General features: G+C 41.7%; 1 protein-coding gene across 1 annotated transcript; it reads left to right on the forward strand.

The window, feature by feature from the left end:
• The first annotated feature begins 600 nt into the window (after positions 1-600).
• On the forward strand, positions 601-20,899 carry clcn6 (chloride channel 6). The gene is made up of 23 exons (XM_080764740.1): positions 601-740; positions 1,431-1,490; positions 2,291-2,356; positions 2,674-2,739; positions 3,019-3,085; positions 3,528-3,634; positions 4,455-4,581; positions 4,965-5,032; positions 5,159-5,217; positions 5,373-5,505; positions 6,398-6,511; positions 6,940-7,106; positions 8,050-8,167; positions 8,949-9,078; positions 9,588-9,741; positions 12,126-12,282; positions 13,370-13,476; positions 14,318-14,504; positions 16,277-16,437; positions 16,872-17,028; positions 17,609-17,716; positions 18,103-18,228; positions 19,011-20,899. The coding sequence occupies exons 1-23, from the start codon at positions 663-665 to the stop codon at positions 19,089-19,091; spliced, it is 2,598 nt and encodes an 865-aa protein (XP_080620866.1). The 5' UTR covers positions 601-662; the 3' UTR covers positions 19,092-20,899.
• Positions 20,900-22,053: the final 1,154 nt, after the last annotated feature.

A 22,053-nucleotide genomic window follows, 5' to 3' on the forward strand; every position in this document is an offset into this window, starting at 1 on the left:
GCGCCTTTTCCGCACGTTTAAAATAAAAAAGCAGCACAATTGATGATTTCAACGGCACAAATTAGAGCACATCGAGCCCTAAAAACGAGACTAGTAGGGGCGCGTTCGGAAATAGCGCACTGTGCAATGCAAACTAATAGGCGAGTGCGCTCCCGGTGCGCATTTCCGAACGCACCCCATTTGAGTGCGATGGAGCCAAACAATTGGGACGCAAGTTAGGCTCGCAAAGCTCACGACCTATAACTCAAATTATCTCAAAAATGATACCAGCACAAATTATGAAATGTACGGCACAATTCAGCACAAATGCAGCACTAAAAAAATGACACCATTTTTATTTATTTATAATCAGATTCATATGGGAAATCACGGGGTGTCAAGTATGCCCAGCAGCTACACCTGTCATTTTACACAGTCCTCAAAAACCAGCGTGTTTCTCAATAACTTCATGTGATGTGAGTGATTGTACATCCAGCATTATGTCAACTCATAATACGTCAACAAATTGAAATAAGTCAAATTAAATATTAAAGGCAATGTGATTAACTGATTATAACGGACTGGAACGCAGGTTTGACGCGCTTGAAGCTGTCCGTCGTCTGTGTCTGGTCACATGACATGGTTGTGGGAAGAGGAGAGGTGATGCTGAGGCCACAGTGAAGATGGCGTGTTGTGGAAACACTTTTTGTTGTCAGCGCTGCTGCTGCAATGAGGGAGAGACCCGCACGCCCGAAGAACTGGTAAGAAAAGCAGCGAACTGAGAGATGCCGAAGACACGAATGAACATACGCTGGAAAATCTTGGGGGAAGTATTTAAGTTGTGAGCTTGTCTGCTCTCAGTCTGGGTGCCCATGTTGTTGTGTATGTTGTCTCTCTCTCTCTGTCTGTCACTGTGCTTTAAACTGTAGTGTCAATTTGAATGATGGGTGGACTGGTGCAGGCGTGATTCTGATGAGCTCTCCACTCTGTTTGGTGTGCTTGGTTTGGTGGGGTTGTCGTTGCTAAACTGCTCTTGTGTGTGCAGCTGCTTGACCTAACAAAGTCTATAGATGTCTTGAATGCATTGCTCATTCAGGTCACAGATATGGACAGATCAGTACCCAGAGCCCATTAATAACATAATTTCAACATTTAAAACCGTTTTGCACCCCTCTTATCTGAAAGCCTCACTCACACTGTTCTAATGCATCACCACCACCTATGACAAGTCTGGGAAAATAAGGATGCTGATAGCAGATGGTCTGGTCTCTTAGGGGCTGTAGGGGCTTTGTGGGGGTGGCTTTGCTGTGGGTCAAAACTCCATCAGTAAAACATAAATTGACAATGCACATTGTTTCCTTGTTTGATTTCTAGTTTCCTATAAGCTGTATTCCTGTACTTCTTGTATTTCTGTATCTGTCAAAGGCAAAGCATACATTCTCCTCTTGCAGGCAATACTGGCAGAAACCCAAGATGAGGAGGAGGAGATTCTGCCAAGGAAGGATTATGAGGTGAGAGACACTGCCGGAAGGTGCTGGATGTTTACATAATGTAAGAGTAGCCCTGCCTGAAGACCATGAGCATAATAACTACTTTGCACAAACCCACAAAGGGTGATTGGGATGAAGAGGCAGAGTTTGGTTTGTTATGTACAATATGTGGGAGACCTCGGTTCAAACCCAGGGGGCTAAATTGTGCTCGTGGGAACGTATGAGACAATTGCAGATGGAGAACCATGTTCTTTTATTTTTTTATTTAGCACAGTATACTATAAAACAATACAAGGCCTCAACCTGTGTACAGTAACCAGACATGATTTGAGTGCAATTAAATATACATATTATTAACAGAAAACATGATTGCAAACAGAAGAAGTCTAGAACAAAACACAGTTCTTAGTCATTTACAGCATGACGTAAATTGATTGTCAATATGTTTCTATATAAATAATAATACAAAACAGGTAAAAGGTAATAATTAGAATCTGAATAATTTAAGTGTTCGGATTAATCAGAAGATACTTCAATTTGTTCTTAAATAAGTTGAGTGAAGACAGTTGTGGACCTTATAGTGTGGTACCTCTGTATTTGATGGAAAACTGACTATGACTGGATAAAGGGGAGGATGGAAATGAGTAGCCTGTCTAGTAGTGTTGTGTTTGTGTATTTGAGAATTTGTTTGAAAGTAATTGTTAAAAGGTTTGGAAATACAGTTGTCATTGCACCAGGATACATATGGGCCAATCAGCAAGTTGACATTGGAAATCTTTGTCAAGTTTTTTGTACAACCTTTTTATTTCTTTGGTTGACAGAGTCTTGACTATGACCGCTGCATCAATGAACCGTTTGCGGAGGTCCTGGAGGGAATGAACAATAAGGTACGTCCATTCAGTCACTCACTATACATTTACAGCATCATCTGTCATTGTTTTGAGCTTGTGCAGTGGCCGTTTGGGGTGTGCTAATTCGGAATAGGGCGATTGTTTGGATCCTGATTGCATCGTGCGTGTCGGGCATGCCCGTTCAGGGCTTGCAGGGCCAAGAACTGCGGTATCACATTCTCAATAACCGCTCTTCTATTCAGCGTTTATGGGATGACTATGTGAATTATTTGTTTCTAGATAGATAATATCCATTTCACTTGTAGATTTTAATTTTTTAAATCAATGATTTCCCTTTTATTGGCTGCCAATAGAAAGCCCAAAAGTATGAAGCCATACGGTGGATCCTGGTGTTTGCTATTGGAGTCACCGTCGGTCTGGTACGTAGTGTTCATCATGCCATCTGAAATTGTTTTGCAAAATAAAGTCTGGCCTCTCTGGTGCTAACAAACTTGGTCCAGTGCCTCCTTATGACTGATGTCTGTTATGTACTGAAAATAGCAGATCTACAAGCTCTGTGTGTATGCAATGCAATGCATGCAGCATGACAGATTGTGAGCATATTATTTTCAGTGGGCAACACGACATGTCAGGCATTATCATACAATCAAACATTTCCCAGTGCAAAGATACAGGAACATTTATATTTATTTGTTCAGGTGGGGTTGTTTGTGGACTTCTTCGTACATCTCTTCACCCATGTCAAATTCACATTGGTTGGGAACTGTATCCTTTCTTACTGCTTTAGAGATGCACTCACATCAATAATCCCATTGTTGTGTACAATAATACACATGTAGTCAGCTTTTGAATTTGCTCATGTAAAAACATAAATTTGGTTTATAGTAACCTGAATAAGCACATAGGAATTTCAAAAGTATTTATTTTGGATGTGCTGTGGATCAGCTGTTTCCATCAGCTTACTTTACATGGTAATATTAAGAACTTATAGATCTTTATTGTCTTTATTGAAATTCAGTTTTACATTTAGTAATACAGAAGTTGGAACATGAAGACACAAAGTATATTGTATTGTGGATATGACCTCAGTCAGGAAATGCGCAAACATTGAAAACATGCATGTAAACACTCGCCACTCGCACCATATTGCCACTCTATATTACAAGGCTGTGTTGGGAGTTGTTCTACCTTATCCAGAATGTTGTAGCTGTTCAGGAATGTAGTGAGAAGGGCTGCCTTGCTCTGTCTCTCCTGGAGCTGCTGGCCTTCAACATGTTGTTCGTCTTCATAGCCAGTGTGCTCGTCCTCATTGAGGTAAGGCCGCCTCGTTATAAAACGTGAAGCTTACACACTAATAAGTTAACTTTATAATATAAGTGGTGCCAATATTTCTTAAAAGATTGTAGAGATGTTACAAAATCCTCCCATAGTCCGTTCCTACATTTTATACAATTTCTTAGACTGATGAATTATCACTTTGTTAGTGGACACTGGTGAGTCGTGACATACCGGTTTTAAGTCTTATCATGGTCCTTCAAACATGTATTAAAAGGTTTTAAGTCGTTTAAAAAAATCCACTACAGTGAGCCAAAGTAAATATTGGCATGAATGCACTTACTAAAAACGCACAGACAAGGTTGAAAAGTGGCAAAGTCGTCCTTTAAAGAGTCAGTTGGGCATGAACGGCAGACTTTTTTTTAACTCTGCAACGTATCTTGGATAGAACCAGTTTGGCTAGACTCAATACGAAATAGGTTCAGATATATTCATCATTCCAGTCCACAGCAAAGGCTGATGGAATTTGCTTCTGGTACCACATTGATTATTCACCACAGTTCTGTCCTTAAGTATGGGACTGATATCATCAACACTGTACATATGACATTAATCTAGGCCCGTATCAAACTCATATTAGGCCACAAGCCGTAATCTAAAGAAACATATTACATCTCTCTTCCCCTTTATTTGGAGAACCACAGAGTAGATCGGATCAAAGCCACTACTTTTATGTGTTTGACTGTCCAAGCTGCCTTGTCAATCTGCTATACTAGATCATGTGAGAATTTTCCCACAGAATGTTTATTCTGGTTTCTGGTGTTCCTGTACATGCTTTTATCTCCTTTTTATCTTTCAGCCAGTCGCTGCAGGCTCTGGAATCCCAGAGATCAAAAGCTACCTGAACGGAGTGAAGATTCCTGGCATCGTACGGCTACGTACCTTCCTCTGCAAGACAATCGGGGTCCTGTTCGCTGTTGCTGGAGGCATGTGATCCACCACTCATTGTCTTGTCATCCCTTGCTGTGATTTGAAAATGCTACTCCATGTTTTCTGACATAAATACAATGTTCTCAAACAGTGGTTTCAGTGAGTAGGCTTACAGTCTAAGAACATTTTGGATAAGGAACCACTGCATTATCTGGTACATTGGGTCATCATGACTACAAAAAACATCATAAAACCATGTAACAAGAGAATGCTAATAAACCAGGCTGTTTTGATTAGGGGAGCAAATCCGCTGTTGCCAGGACACTGTTCAAGTGACAATGAAACGGATGGGGCGACCCATCTTAAATTGTGCACCTGCCTCCCACTTGTACTTTTACTTACAGTGATGACGTGCGTCTGACTCAATGTGATTTTCCAGGTATGTTTGTCGGGAAGGAGGGCCCAATGATCCACGGTGGGGCCATTGTGGGAGCTGGCCTCCCCCAGGTACACACTACTGGACACCACATAGTCACGGACAGTATAGTACCCTCTGAAATTAGTCTCAGACTCATTATGGTCAGATAATGTGTAAAGTGCACCCACTGACCAGATGTTATTTCTCTCGCTCAGTTTCAGAGCATCACTTTTAAAAAGATCAAATTTGACTTTCCCTACTTCCGCAGTGACAGGTGACTGCCTCTCTCACTCTCCACACACACACACACACACACACACACACACACACACACACACACACACGCACATGCACACACATTACACACTAAAGAAAATGCATTTTCCTGTACCGAATGCCCCTCATTGTAACATTTCATCTTTTCTCCAGGGACAAGCGGGACTTTGTGTCAGCCGGGGCTGCTGCCGGGGTTGCGGCTGCCTTCGGGGCTCCCATAGGAGGCACTCTGTTTAGTCTGGAGGAGGGATCCTCTTTCTGGAACCAGGCCCTCACCTGGAAAGTGGTATGTGTGTCACCCCTTAAAAACCATTCTGGGCGGGAACCCCTTTTGGTGTTTTAAAGCATTATGTTATACTTTAGCTATTGAAAAATAACAGGTCTACAAGCTCATATAGCGAGCCACCAAGTGGCCTGTAAGTCTGCTATTTTTGAAAAGTCGTGAAAAAGGGGCCGCAAATCTTTGAATATATATTTCAGATTGAACATTTTTAACTAAAATATTAGCTTCCAGGGGGTCCCTGAAACAATATATTTTGAGATGGGGGTCCGTGGCCCAATAGAGATAATTCTGGGGGTCCTTGACATGAAAAAGGTTGAGCACCGCTGACATAGAAACAAAAATTAAGCATTTTCTTTTATCAACCTCAGTCCAAAATGGGTACTATACTAGGTGTAATTGGCTATCATTCTGTAGCACTGTCAAATCTGTGTTAGTTTATCCATTTGTAACTAGTGTACGACTGTAAAAAAAATGTGTTGTTTCCTGCTAACAGTTTCTGTTTCCAATTTAGTTGAGAAACAGGCCATGCAGTTGCTCTATTGATTCATTTGAACAGGTCCCTGTTATCAAAATACATGAATTGATACTCTCTAGGTCTTTTTTACGGTTTCCTATGTATTATGTACAGTTTATTCAGTTCATAATACAACATAATTCAATGTATTTCAATTAAAATAAATTACATAAACATAATGTGCATCTTTTGCACACTTGTATAGTGCACTGACATCACATCAAAACATAAAAGTTGTGTGTTGGACTTTTTATGTTGTACTGTATCTCAGCATGCAGGACACTACATGGAAACTCATGCAAGTGCTGTTCTGTTTTTCTCTAGTCTAAAGCACAGTGTACTGTGTAATAGTCTTTAATTTCTGGTGTTTCTCTTCCCCAGCTCTTCTGTTCAATGTCTGCCACATTCACCCTCAATTTCTTCCGCTCCGGCATCTACTACAACAAGTGGGGCTCCTTCCAACAGCCTGGCCTGCTCAACTTCGGAGAGTTTAAGGTACGTTCGTGTGTGTGTGTGTGTGTGTGTGTGTGTGTGTGTGTGTGTGTGTGTGTGTGTGTGTGTGTGTGTGTGTGTGTGTGTGTGTGTGTGTGTGTGTGTGAGTTTCCGACTCCCTCCGTGTCACAACAAAACAATATGTATTTGTGTGCCAGCTGGACCTCAGACTTTGGAGCAATTCTACACTAGTCTAGTAGCTTACCATACTGTCATTGTCTATTCTCAGCTTTGGTCATGTACACAATTTTTTATTTAGGCATTTAGCAGCCACTCTTATCCAAATAGCAGCATAATACAAATTACAGCAGCATAATACAATATATGTTTGTCATGTCACAAGTCACAGAAAGTCTCTTGTCAAAGATCATCCCAATTTATTTTTGACTCTTGTTTCGTTCATTTGCTAATTCCATTGTCCATCCCTATAGTGTAAAGAAGGGGATAAGAACTGCCACCTGTGGACGGTAGTGGATCTTGCTTTCTTTGTGTTGATGGGCGTAGTGGGAGGCCTGCTGGGAGCGTTCTTCAACTGCATCAACAGGAGACTCTCCAAGTACCGCATGAAGCACATCCACCCTAAAGCCAAGTTCATCAGGTAAGTAAGGCTGTTTTACTTAGCTGCACCGGAGTTTCGCTCACCAAAATAACTGTGAACTTGTAGATCGGATATTGACAGTTTGTCGTACACTGACCCTTTGTCGTACACCGGTGTTGCACGCTAAAAATAGGCAACCTACAAGTTCATATGTGAGCTCCACCATACAACGAAGTATAAATCAGGCTTAATAGTATTTTAATGTCCCATGTTGTGTTCATCCTGTTTCAGGTCTTTTTTTATGTGGTGTGATATTGTCACATCTAGTCGTCTTCTAGACATTCTGTTTTAATCAGTGGCATCTCAGAGATTACACAGATCTGTTTTGTTAAAATGGCTTTGGAATCAAGATGATGTTTGCAATTCGTATTTTTATATGTTGTCAATTGTCTTTTAGATACAAATATTGTAATCTAAACTGTGAAATATATCAATCAACCTTTTCTTTATATTTGTTTATGGTATTCAAAAAATCACACCCGTGTGAAGTGAGGGGCTCTTTACCAACATCATCGCGATATCATAACATAACATGCATATGCGATTTGCTCAGTGACAGACAAAACAAACCTTAAACTCTGTTCATTGTTAATGGCATTTAATGTTTGTGTTAGTGACAAAACAAACATTAAACTCTGTCCATTGTCTGTCCATTGTCGTTTTTAATGTTTGTCTAGACAAGACAAACATTAAACTTGTATAAATGCACAAAAAGTGCATATTGACACGCACACTGTCTGTACTTGCAATATGAACACTTTTATTCAATTAAGGGAAACTAAATCCCATTGTTCTCATGTGGGGGGAAAAAATACCCTATATCGCGCCAATGACGTCAAATGAATCCTTTTTATCATTGGACATGCAGAATCTACAATTAGTTGAGGACGTCATTTGACTAATTGACTTATCTATAATGCAGTACCATGATTTTATTTTTCAGGGTTTTGGAAAGCCTGTTGGTTACCATGGTGACAACGGTGGTGATATTTGTGTCTTCCATGACTCTGGGTGAATGTCGTGACTTGTCCACCTCCACCCCACACAACACCACACTGCCGGTACGAGCCCTTTCTCACCCCACACAACACCACACTGCCGGTACGAGCCCTTTCTCACCCCACACAACACCACTCTGCCGGTACGAGCCCTTTCTCAATAAATAAACCCCACACAACACCACACTGCCGGTACGAGCCCTTTCTCAATAAATAAATGTATACATTTTGGAGCAGATGAGTGGGTTCTTTTCTCTTTTTCACAAGCCGTTTTTCTCTACCACAACCTATACCAGTGTTGTTTTATGGCAGGAAATTTTGATTTTAGTTTTTGTCTCTTGAATAGTTTTCACTTAGTTTTAGTCACCCGGAATGTTTTAGTGTTAGTCTAGTTTTAGTCGGCTGAATCTACAGTTGATTTAGTCGACTAAAATGTATTTTGGCCGGCCTGACTGATTTTACACTTTACATCTGCTGTGACGTGTTGTGAGCTTGTAGATCTGCTATTTTCAGCATGCAACCAAGTGTAAAAATAGTCCTTTCCTAACATTTTAGTCTAGTTATTTGTTGATGAAATTGTCAATGTATTTAGTCATAGTTTTAGTCATCATAGCTTAGCTTTCATTTAGTTTTTGACAGTGAAAAAAGGTAGTCGACGAACATTTTTCGTCTTTGTTTCAGTCGACCAAATCAACACTGATCCTGTGGTTATAGAAAGCATTGCAGGGGCTTCGTTGAGTTGGTTCTTATTTGTGACCCCCTCCAAACTAATGCAGGGGTCCCCAAACCTGTTCACCATTGAGAAGCAATACGTCACAGTAACGAATGTAACGAATGTTTCCAGGTGCGTGGCAGTGAGGAGATCAACGCCACCACCCGACAGTTCTTCTGCTCCAACCAGACGTACAACGACATGGCCACGCTGTTCTTCAACCCCCAGGAGGCCGCCATTTACCAGCTCTTCCACCAGCAAGGTGACATGGATCAGAGAAACATGCGGGATTGCAATTCATCAGACTGTCATTATATCGAGAGTTGTATTTATTTTCCCCAATGGAGCAAGACACTTTCACACTTTCATGTCAAGGACACGCAAATTGATCTGCATGTGACTCCCCATTTGAAAGGATTTTGTGCCAAAGACCCCCAGATTTGTGTTGTTTAAAACTGTTAAATGATTATTCCAAACGATTCCATGATCTTTCGAGATTCTTTTAAAAGCTAGACTATTTTTGAATGGCTGAAGTATAAAATGGTATACTTTGAGAACCACTGCTCTACATCATTTGAATGTCTTCCACGTTGTGCAAACTATATCTGATATACTCCGAGAAACAGCTCTGAGCAAATCGACGTGTGTAGATTTGGATTAAAAACGGCAGTTATAGAAACGGACAGTATGATGAGTATATTGATGTTGTCAAAACAGTCACGACGAGTCCCTAAAGTTGTGCAACCCCACTTTTCCCCGTGTGTCCCGTAGGTACTTTCAGCCCGGTGACTCTGACCATATTCTTCGTGCTCTACTTCCTGCTGGCCTGCTGGACGTACGGCACGTCGGTGCCCAGTGGCCTCTTTGTCCCCGCGCTGCTCTGTGGCGCTGCCTTCGGACGCCTCGTAGCCAACCTCCTTAAAATGTAAGGGGAATGCTCAACTCTCTTTTACAAGTATCCTTGTTGTAACCCATTGACGAAGGTGAAAATGTAACAAAGGACAGATTACAGTGTGCCCGTACTGTTCCAAAGAGGTAAGTGTAGTCAAACGAACTTGAGAACAAAAGGAGTCTACCGACGCGCCTCAAGGCTAAAACGGCTGGTCCGGTCACGTGCTTCACAGGAACAAGGACACTTGATGCAGAAGGAGGAGAGGACACTGGAGCAGCACGGACATTTTAAGCCTTTTATTTAGGTGCTAGTATACAAACTCAGTCTCATGACTCTGATGAAGACCTTTTAGGTCGAAACGTTAGTCGTTTGTATACTAGCACCTAAATAAAAGGCTTAAAATGTCCTCTCCTCCTTCTGTAGGTAAGTGTAATGTAGTGTCTTAGCAGGGCACATGAACCTGAGCATCCCTATTCTGGGCGTGTCATAAGATGCTAACATGTCCCGACAATGGCAGATCTGCCAGCTCGCAATGCATGATGGAATGTAGATTTGCTATTTTATCTATTCATCATATTACGGTGTCATTTTTTTATAAGAATTGTGGTAAAATAAACATATATTGTCGGGCAGGTGGCTGTGTCGTAGAATAAACATATTGTCGGGCAGGTGGCTGTGTGTCGTAAAATAAACATATATTGTCGGGCAGGTGGGTCGTTTACAGTCACACATATTTGATATACCGGTAGTCTGTTTGTGGCAACATTTTTACTAATTTGGTGGCAGTAACATTGATTCTTCATATCCATATGAGTGAAACAGCCGGGATCATGTGTTTATTTTTGGAACACAGTTCTTATTTGACGCAATATTGGGAATTCAGAATGGTGGAGAAAAAAAAAGCGAACCCAGGTAGGATGTGTGTAAATGACGTCAGACTTCGGTGCTCTATAGTGATTTCTGATGGTTAAAAATGAACCTGTAAAAGTCCTGCAAGGGTCTCTCAACAACTAAGTCAACGCTTTTCCAAAGTGAACCACCACCAGTTACTTCCTCTCACGGTGGAATTTGCTGCACAGACAACTTTCTCACTTTGATGGTTGTCTCTCTCTGACCCACTTCCACAGACTGTCCCGCAGGCTTTTGAGCACCACTCAGCTGCAAGTAACGATTGTTAGCACTGGTCATTCCACAGCTATGCTTAATTGAGAGACACAACACTCTGCATTCTCACAGTGTAATCTACCAGCAAAATGTAAAAAAATACCCCAAAAAACATTTACTATACTTTGTTTAGCAGATACATTATGACTATTGGAAACAAAATAATACATAATACTGTGTGGTTACAGATTTCATGAATAGAGGGTATGTGCATGCTTAAAGTGAATGGCACATCGAGTGGCAAATCGAGTAGCAAAGCAACCTGCAAAGTGAGTTTAACATTGTTTAACGTTGTTTAATGCAATCAAATAGGACTTTTCTCTTTGGATGTATGGGCTGTCAAGGCCAAAAAGTAGTTTTTTGCCACTTAGTAGGCATTCCTGCATAACTTCCGGGTTTGATGATGTCACGCGCATACCCTCTATTAATAACAAAATCTTTTTTTTTCCAGTTATGTCATGAAGAAATGAAAGATAAATCTAAGATTAGAGAACAAATATAGTGAAATTAGCCGATCTACGAGCTCACAATGTGGCGCGAAGTGACACATTGCTATTTTCACTAGTTTGTGTCCTGGGTGAATGTATAAAAACACAAAAACAGGACAAAAATCATAAAAACTGACCAATAAAATGGATTTTTTTTCTTTCTTTTAAAAGTCAGTATACTAAAATAAAATGGCATGTTTTCGGCCAACCATCTTTTTAATGTGGATTTAAAAATTTCAAAGGAACTGATCACCTTGAGGCTGGAAGGCAAGCCATTCCACTGAACTGCTGCAGAGTACATGAATGATGTTTTTCCCATATAGTTGTGAAAAAGGCAGGGTTTAAAATCAGTAGGGCTCCCTCTGGTGTAGTGCCTGTGAAAACCGTTGAAAAATAGTCACTGAAATATTTGGGTGCTACATTATTTCGAATCCTGTGAACTAGACACATTTTAAATTGGGATACTCTCTCCTCCACTTAAAGCCACCCCAGACTGGTGAAGTGGGCAGGGAGAAGGTGAGTTCTAGGATGCAACTTCAGGATCACTCTAACCAATTTATTTTGAGAGTTCTGGAGTTTCTTCTTGAGGGTCATAGAAATGCCAGTATACCAAGATGTACAGGCATAGTCAAATTGACATTGTACAAGAGCCCCAGCCAGGATCTTTAGGGTGTTTGTATCTAAAAGGCTAGATATTCTAGCTAAAAATGTCGTTCTTTGGCTTACCTTTGACCTGCCTTGTTTCTGTTTCTGTCAAATGTTTAGAAAACTTGGCCTGGACATCTACTCTGGGACCTTCGCTCTGATTGGTGCAGCCGCCTTCCTTGGGGGCGTGGTCAGGATGACCATCAGCCTGACTGTCATCCTCATTGAGTCAACCAATGAGATCACCTATGGACTGCCCATCATGATAACACTGATGGTACGTTGATGCAGAAATACCCTCCACCATATCTATGTCATGGACAATTGCATGCTATTAATTAAGACCTTTTCTGTAAACATGCTTTCTCTCCTGCCAGAACGAACAGGAAGCTCTCTCTGCCTTGTGTGTTCTTGGGGGACATCAGGCACTGAGAGGTCTCTAGGACTATGGTTTGCCTCCTGCCTAGTGTCCTCCTACGTCTCACCATAGTAGACTGTCCGTCTGTGCGGTGTGCATGTATCCGTCCTTGTCCACACTTGGCCTTACTCTGGTGTATTTGAGTCAAGGGAGCCTTCTCTGCGTCTGTGTCACTGTCGTAGTTGTTGTCCCGTGGCGAACAGAGCTGATCATCCTCAGGTGTTCAGTGGCTGAAATGGATTGATTAGCAATTACTTGATAGTTGATTAGTTGTAATTTGTGTTAATCCAGTCTAAACAATATATTAATAACGATGTGTAAGAATTCCCTTCATTTTGATTAATTATAAAAGATTGTGTACACAGTACACTATATGGTTAACCGTCAACATACTAACCTACAATGCTGTAGTGTACTATATACCAGGTTTTATTTTCACAGTCACAGATGTATAGTAATGGTAGTATATTGTGTTGAGTTGAGTCACACCACGTTGTGACCTTGTAGATCTGCTATTTCCAGTGCCTAACTTACACCTATGAACTATGAATCGGGCTATACGTGTCCAAATTTGATTGAGGATTTTTTTGAATTTCCGTTTTATGTCTCATGAAAGCAGGGAATCATAGCTTCAAATTGACATATTGGTTGTTCAGTTTGACCCACCAGTTTTGGATATATGGCTTATAGAGTAATGTCTTGCAGAAAACAGCGAGTTGAGAAAAATGTACATGTCGATTTCAGATTATTTAAGACATGCTCTATTATGTCGATTTCAGCTCTGACACTTATTTCAGACATGCTCTAGTATGTGAAGAGTCCACCTGTGCTATTAACTCATTTTGAGAAAAAAAAGGTTTTTCTCCTCTGATGAAAAGCTGGAATTTGCGCGATGGCAGGCTCTCAGTAAAATCTGGTCACATATGGTTGTTGTGCTGATTGGCAGGTGGCCAAATGGACAGGAGACTTCTTCAACAAGGGCATCTATGACATCCACATCGTACTGAAAGGAGTTCCTCTGCTGGAGTGGGAGACGGAGGCTGAGATGGACAAGTAAGATTTATGGGTCACGTTATTAACCCATTCTGGACGGGAACCCCTTTTGGTGTTTTAAAGCATTATGTTATACTTTAGCTATTGAGAAATAGCAGATCTACAAGCTCATGTTACGAGCTTGTAGATCTGCTATTTTTGTTTTTTAAATCCCGAAAATGTGGCGCAAATCTTTGAATATATATTCTTTCAGAGCAAACGTTTTTAAGTCTAATCTTTGCTTCTGGGAGGTCCCTGGAACAACATATTGTCAGATGGGGGTCGGCGGCCTATTACATATCATTTTTGGGGTCCTTGACATGAAATATTGAGCACCACTGATATAGAAACATAGGTATTTCAGAGAACTGTCATGATTTAGAAGACTTTTTTTTTTATTTCGAAGTCTGGTCTAAATGGGATAATGCAGCGGTTCTCAAATTGGGGTCTGGGGACCCCCAGGGTTCATCGGTGGATACACTAAATGTATCCACTTTAATCCTAATATATGTACATCGACTGTTTGAAATGGCCGATCTACAAACTGTTGTAGATCTTCTACTTTAAAATAAATCTAATTGGGGGCTCCCTGGCACAAAATATTTTCCAAAATTAGAGAATGTAGAAGAATTGACGTTTGCCTGTTATCTCTGCTATGGGCCAGGTGCAACATCAATACAGCATGGAAGTGTAGACAAAATCTTATCCAAAGACTGAAAGACAACAACATATTCTTTAGATTTGGGTCTCGGAGGCAAAAAAGCGTCAAATGGTGGTCCGTGGCTCAAATGCCGATTTTAAATAATGGACCTTGATATAAAAAGGGTTTAGTAAGCTGTGTCCGGCTCTCGTCCCGTTCCAGACTGACGGCCAGTGACATCATGGAGCCCAACCTGACCTACGTGTACCCCCACACGCGGATCCAGTCCCTGGTGAGCATCCTGCGTACCACCGTCTACCACGCCTTCCCCGTGGTCACCGAGAACCGGCTCAACGAGAAGGACTTCATGAAGGGCAATATCCTGATCAGCAACAACGTCCTCTTCAAGGTACTACCGTAGCTCCTGTTGCTGCTTGACATTTACTGTAGTACACACACACTGTAGTACACACACATACCCTTCATATTTAAGATACAAGTTCAAGTTATTCAGCTAATGCACTAGCACAGCGGTACCCAAGCTTTTCACTGTCGGGGCCCACTTGGATCCACCCATCTGACCCCTCGTTAAGTGATCAGATGGATGGACCGTGTGCATTTTCAGAGCATGTTTATTAAAATAAATGAATTTGTTAAATTCAATGAAACATTCTGAATAAAATCTTAGTGTTTTGAAAATTATTTGTGGGCCCATTTGCAAAACCTACATGGCCCGCGGGTTGGAAACCCCTGCACTAGCAGGTTAACTCATCCAGTGCCACAGGTGGATACCAGTTTTGGCCCTCGTTGCCACCGAAGTCCATTATAAATAAAAATAATTTGTAATAAAATTGTGCATGTAATGTGAATATCATCACCTGAACACCAGATTAGAGGAATCTTCAAAAAGGCGGCCATGGCAACGAGGGCGTCACGGGATAGGCGTCCATAGGCGTCATGTGGCACTTAACAGTACAAAGGATACGTGCTTTTTACTGCTAATATGAGGAGATTAAGCTGTTCTGGTTTCCAGGATATCCTGTTAACTGTTGCGTTACCGTTCAATTTATGTGTGATCTGTTTTTTGTTTTTGGGCAGTCCTGTCTGCATCCTCGTTTCCTTGTTGCATTAGTTAAAGACAAGCAACTGATTGTGAAGTTGGATTAATACATTCTGATTGGACTGTTTTGCAACAGTGCTTATAGTTTGAGATGACAACACCGCCAGGGTTACACAGGCTACTATTTGCAAACTATCACCAGCAGAGGGAGTCAGAAGCCCATGTTTAGGGCTCATTCTGTCCCCCTGGTGTTTATCAACCCAGTCCAAGATCCTATAATACTTTTCTGTCCTTCTAAGACATTCATTACCTTCTTCACCAAGTGTCCTTTTTACTCCAGCTGTCCAATAAGAGACTAATAAGTCACAACAATGCATAGTGAACAGTATGGTGTGACCCGATGGTCACTAACCAAGTACTAAATACCATCATGCATTGTGCTGGCAGAGAGAGGGAGAGCAGCACAGCATGTTGTACTGTACACATATAATATTGTATACATTTGGGAGAATATGCTCAGTGTAATATGTATTTAGCACAAAATACTGATCTTTTACTGTTATTTATTCTCTGCCACATTTTGTGTGACGGCACTGATGGGGCTGTCACATGACACAGCACATCAGAATGTTTTCTTCCAACAGGGCTGTTTTTTTTTTACAGTACTGCCTGTTCTTTCCATGTGCATGTTCTTTTCTGGTCCCCATTAGGACCTGGAACGCAGCTGTGTCACCTTAGCTTTTAATCATTTTAAACATTATTTTTAAACTTTAGCTGTTGAAAAGTAGCAGATATACAAGCTCATAGTGTGGCACCAAGTGCAGCGCTATGAGCTTGTAAATCTGAAAATGTGGCACAAATCTTATATATTATATATATTCTTTCACAGCAAATGTTTTTAACTAAAATCTTTGCTTCTGGGGGGGTCCCTGGAACAACATATTTTCAGATGGGGGTCGGCGGCCAAATACAGATAATTCTGGGGGTCCTTGACATGAAAACGTTTGAGCACCACTGATATAGAAACATAGTTTTTTTTTTTCTTCAGAAAATTGTCAAGACATTTGGTCTCGGGTCTCAATGGTTTTGTGTGTCTACTACTGTTTCTTTCCATCACACAGAAGTCGAGCGTGTTGACGCGGGCAGGGGAACAGCGGCGGCGCTGTCAGTCCATGAAGTCCTACCCGTCCAGCGAGCTGAGGAACGTGTGTGACGAGCTGGTCCCCGTAGCGGCGCCCGCCGAGGAGGGCGAGGACATGCTACAGCAGATGTTGGACAGAAGGTACACAGTGAAACCCTCGGCACCCAAGGCTATACTTACTTACTAAGAGGTTTCATTAACCCATTTAGACCTATGTTCCATTCTACAAAGTCTTCTAAATCATGTTGGTTTTCAGAAAAACCTATGTTTCTATGTCAGTGGTGCTCAAACTATTTCATGTCAAGAACCCCAGAAATTAAATTGGCTGCCAACCCCCATTTGAAAATATGTTGTTCCAGGGACCCCCCCAGAAGCAAAGATTTGAGTAAAAACGTTCACTCTGAAAGAATGTATATTCAAAGATGTGCGCCACATTTTCACAATTTTTCAAAAATAGCAGACCTACAAGCTCGTAGCGTGGCACAGAGTTCCGTGCTACTGTATGAGCTACTAAATTATACCTCCAGGAATCAATTAAAACCCAGAACAAAAATGCAGTTGTGTTTGTTTTCCAGACATGAGCCCTACCCCAACCTGTACCCAGACCAGTCCCCCAGCGAGGACTGGACCATGGAAGAACGCTTCAGGCCGCTCACCTTCCATGGCCTCATCCTGCGCTCCCAGCTGGTCAACCTGCTCATACGAGGGGTCTGCTATGCTGAGAACCAGTCGGTCAGTCAGTCACACACACACACGCGCGTTTGAGCGATACGTTTTTATTGCATCTGATACTGTTCCTGAAGAAACGGTGTAGGCTCGAGTAGCTCTCTCCTTAAATGATGATGTATTTCTATTGACACCCATGAAGTAGTCTCGCGTTACCAGACTGTTACCTCCGCGATTTCCAAACGCTTCATCATACAGTCTGGGCCACCGGAAGAGCTTCATCATACAGTCTGGGCCACCGGAAGAGCTGTCATGAGTAAACTATAAGCGGAAGTGGAGCCTCCCCCCCCCCCCCTCACTCTGTCTTCCAGACGTCATAGCCCAGAGGGCAAACGGGTCAGGGAATAAATACGTACATGACGTCACTCACAGCCCAGCAGGAAAACTGCCTCGCTACTCAAGACCGCAATATATATTTTTTTACTCAAGACTGAATATAATTACCATTATCTTACTTTTTCGTTTGGGACCTTGTCACAAAATCCCGTGACCCACTTTCAAGTCCCAACCCACCGGCTGAGAAACACACAGGAAAGTGCATTTGGAAAGCATGTCTAATTGTTTGTCTCTGTGTCTCCCAACACAGAGCTCCACTCAGCCCAGGTTGTCCTACGCAGAGATGACAGAAGATTATCCACGCTACCCCGACATCCATGACTTGGACCTGGCCCTCCTCAACCCCCGCATGATAGTGGTATACAGTCATCTCACGCCAACTTTGGGCTATTGATGATGTTTATTTAAAACTATAGCTGTCGGGAGGGGGGGGGGGGGGGGGGGTGCAAATCTTTGAATATATATTCTTTCCCAGCAAACGTTTTTAAGTATTAATCTTTGCTTCTGGGGGGTCCCTGGAACAACATATTTTCAGATGGGGGTCGGTGGCCAATTACATATAATTATTTGGGGTCCTTGACATGAAATAGTTTGAGAACCACTGATGTAGAACCACTGATATCATTCTTTTTAGAAAACAGTTTGTTGTTGTTTTACAAGGCATATTGTAGAATCTGGCCTCAGGCCTCAATGGGTTCATTTTGCTGTTCTAAATCCTGCATGTTGTTGTCATTCTTTGTGCAGGATGTGACTCCCTACATGAACCCGTGTCCCTACACAGTGTCCCCCAACACACATGTGTCCCAGGTGTTTAACCTCTTCAGAACCATGGGCCTACGACACCTGCCAGTGGTCAATGCCGTAGGAGAGGTCAGTAGTACTTAATAGTAGTACTTGTTCTTCCCGTGTCCGCAGGGTAGGTAGGTACCCTCACAAGAAACATGCAGTAATCTTGGCCAGCCGGGGCGGCTGATGGAGGGGAAAGGAACTGGGTGAAATAACGCGTACCTTCTACGGTCTGCGTCCAACCCGGGGAAACTCCCCTCTGTCAGGTGAAAAGAAGTGGCTTGGACGCTCATGCATTGAAGGAAACATGAGGTCAGTCCGTTGCTGTCCCCAGGTTGGCAGAGGGCGTGTAGAGATAATTGACACAAGGTGAAAAAATGGGTTACAAAATCTTGGGATAAAAAGAAAAAATCACACCAGTGTGAACCGAGTGGTGCAACTCCCGTCTATTGGTTCTCTGTATCGTTCCAATTTCTTCTCTGTATCGTTCCAATTTCTTCTCTGTATCGTTCCAATTTCTTCTCTGTATCGTTCCAATTTCACGCATGCACACACCACTCGTGCTCATGACAACAGGATACAGGTACACGGACATTGCTGGTTGTACCACTCTGGTGCCCCCTACTGGTATAAATAAGTCACATAATCATGCTCACTTATACAGGTAGGTACACAAACAGGTACACGGACATTGCTGGTTGTAGGAGTGGTTGCACCACTCAAAAAAGAAAATAGTAGTACTTGGAAGTTGGTCATAGTACAAGTAAAACGCAGGCCTCTTTATCAAAACAGCATCTTGGGGGGTAATTAAGAAAATTATGGTAACGGCACCTGTAACTCTTGTTTCTGTCCCTCCGGTCTTTCAGATCGTCGGGATAATCACGAGGCATAACTTAACCCACGAGTTCCTTGGCGCCAAGCTCAGACAACACTACATCACCATCTGAACGGCAGGGGAAGGTCGACATCTCATTCAAAATTTCACAGACTATTTCTGACCCGGCGGTCACTCACGACAAGCCTGTACCCGTCCATTCCAAATGCACGAGTATGACCCTTACAAACAGACATGTACACATTCTTCATGGTAAACGGGGGAACATGCAACTTTTTATGTGATCTTGGGGTAGCTTGCTTTTGCGGTTAATTCCATTTGGGTAGAACATTTAGATTTTTATACGTGCATACGTGCATTGATGTCCAGGAAGAGTCCGCGTCCTAAGCTATCCTACAGGCATTTTCACAGTCAAATCCTCTGTGTTCATTTAACACAGAACAGTGTACAAATGGAACCAAATGGACCCTTACGGGTTATATTAATTGACACTAAAGATTTACTCTTTAGGCTTTTATTTCTACTGACGTAATCGCTAACTCTTTACAATTAAGGTCTCTCTTACCTTGGGCCCTCCTACATCTTCTATGTGTAATTAACTATGTGCACAACACAATATTCTACGAAAATGAAATATTGATTGCCCATTATTCATGACGGACAATTTATGCTTTATCAATGTTGTCACTCTAGCACTTTTATTTTTGACTCTATATTTCAAGGTTTATTTTTCTTTGTTTTGTAAATATTATACTGTATTTGCACTTAAATCATTACTATCTCATTACAGCATTATAGCAAAATAGAGCTTTGTAGTTATAGACAGTTTGCTTTGAGATTCTGCTACCTAAATCAGTGCTAAACATGGCAGCTTAGAGGTGTGCATAGTTGAGCCACGTGGCTTATGGCCTTTCATTTGGCAGATAGATTGAGACACAGACAGACAAATATACTGTACACCCTCATCAAAATAGATGCATTGCTTCGCGGCTCAACTAACGCTTATAACCAAGTCATGATGTATTTAATTACTCTAACAATTTTATTGCACTTGTGTAAAGCTTGTCAGGGGAAATATTTTCATTGATAATTCAGGTAAATCGCAGTGTTGAAGTGTTGTCTAAGGGAAGCTCTAAGTCTGTCAGTGACAGACAGTCAGTGTTGAAGTGTTGTCTAAGGGAAGCTCTAAGTCTGTTTGTTTTGTTGACCAGATTTTTATTTAATAATTTTGGGCATTGTTGGAGGATAAGTTACAGTAAATCTTGTCGAAACATGAAGTACTAAACATATTTAACATGTACAGTTAATTTTCCATCAAACAAATATTCTGGTGAAAATTCTCTGTAGAATTAGTTTTGAGTCAACACACAGGGGCGCAACATGTTGGTTAAATATTTGCCACGCCATCTCCTGACATCGGATTGATTTAAGGTGAAAATTGTGGCGTTTCTTCTTCAAACTAAAGGGAATCCCCACCCTGTCTTCGGCTGAGGGAAGAGGGATGTAGATCTTCTTCTCCTCAGAGCCTCGTCGATGTCCCAGGGGAAGTTAGTATAGGAACCATCTTGCAGGGGTCTTCTTCATCTCCTGATACAACTCTGCCTTGTCTTTGTGACTGGCTGCTCCCCTGATGTTCCACGGCAGTCTCGTTGATGAAGACTGTGGTGGCAGCATATAGAACCGTGCCATTTCAAAGAGGAGGCGAACCAGTTTCTCAGACTCCCCTCTAGTACTTAGACGTTGAAGATATTCGTTTTGCACTCTGTAGCGACTGCTTTGACCAAGAAAGTTTCACGGGTGCCTGGACAATCCTACAGAAACTATAGTGGAGGTGCTGGGTTAAAAAAGTGACATAGGAAAAGAGAAGGGAACTCGCACACTCATATACTTCAAAAGGTATATTTATTGACGATGTTTCAAGCCAAGGCTCTTCATCTGGTCATCTGGTCACTGATTGACCAGATGAAGAGCCTTGGCTCGAAACGTCGTCAATAAATATACCTTTTGAAGCATATGAGTGTGCGAGTTCCCTTCTCTTTTCCTATGGCTGGAGAATCCACCATGAGCACTCCCTTCCATGGTCTTCGTATGCGCTTGAAAACGGCAGGCATTCACATCTTCCAAATCTGTAATGTCATCCCATTTAATGTTGGGGGTTTGGGATATAATGTCACTTTCAAGGGCCTCGATGAGGTCTTTGACGTATCCTGTCCCATCAAACTTCTTGGACTCTTTCTTTTGGGCCTCTGCTTTGATCTTAGGTCAAACTTCTTGGACTCTTTCTCTTGGGCCTCTGCTTTGTTCTTAGATAAAACTTCTTGGACTCTTTCTCTTGGGCCTCTGCTTTGTTCTTAGATAAAACTTCTTGGACTCTTTCTCTTGGGCCTCTGCTTTGTTCTTAGGTCAAACTTCTTGGACTCTTTCTCTTGGGCCTCTGCTTTGTTCTTAGATAAAACTTCTTGGACTCTTTCTCTTGGGCCTCTGCTTTGTTCTTAGGTCAAACTTCTTGGACTCTTTCTCTTGGGCCTCTGCTTTGTTCTTAGGTCAAACTTCTTGGACTCTTTCTCTTGGGCCTGGTTTCCCCCTGTCGCCACTGGCCCCACAAGGTCAATTCCTCTGTTGTGCCCTCAGTCAAAAGTGACTCATGCAAAAGAGAAATAGAGAAAATCACCAAAATATTCAACAAAGCCAGTAAGTATTACATTATGACTTATGCAAGTAAAATTAAAAACAAAAAAACACTTTAACTATAAGTACAGCTTCTAAAAATCCATAGAATAGATTATGTAGATATTAGGGTGATGAATTTTGATGGCACATATATACATCAACAACATTCCTTTGTTGCTGTTAATGTCTTTATTTAAGAGAATTATTTTTATAAAGAATTTTATTTGCGTACAATTTTTACTGTACTGTGATTGGTTCAGTGAGAGAGTGGCATTTTAGTGTGTATCAAAATGTTGACCTGGCATTTTTTCTGTTTTTTTTTTGTTTCATATATGCATTCTTGAAGTCATAACAATAACAACCACTATGAATAACGAGAGCTTTACAAGTGCACTGTAAATTCT

Source organism: Protomyctophum bolini (genome assembly GCF_963924005.1).
Source record: "Protomyctophum bolini genome assembly, chromosome: 5".
Classification (NCBI taxonomy): Eukaryota; Metazoa; Chordata; class Actinopteri; order Myctophiformes; family Myctophidae; genus Protomyctophum; species Protomyctophum bolini.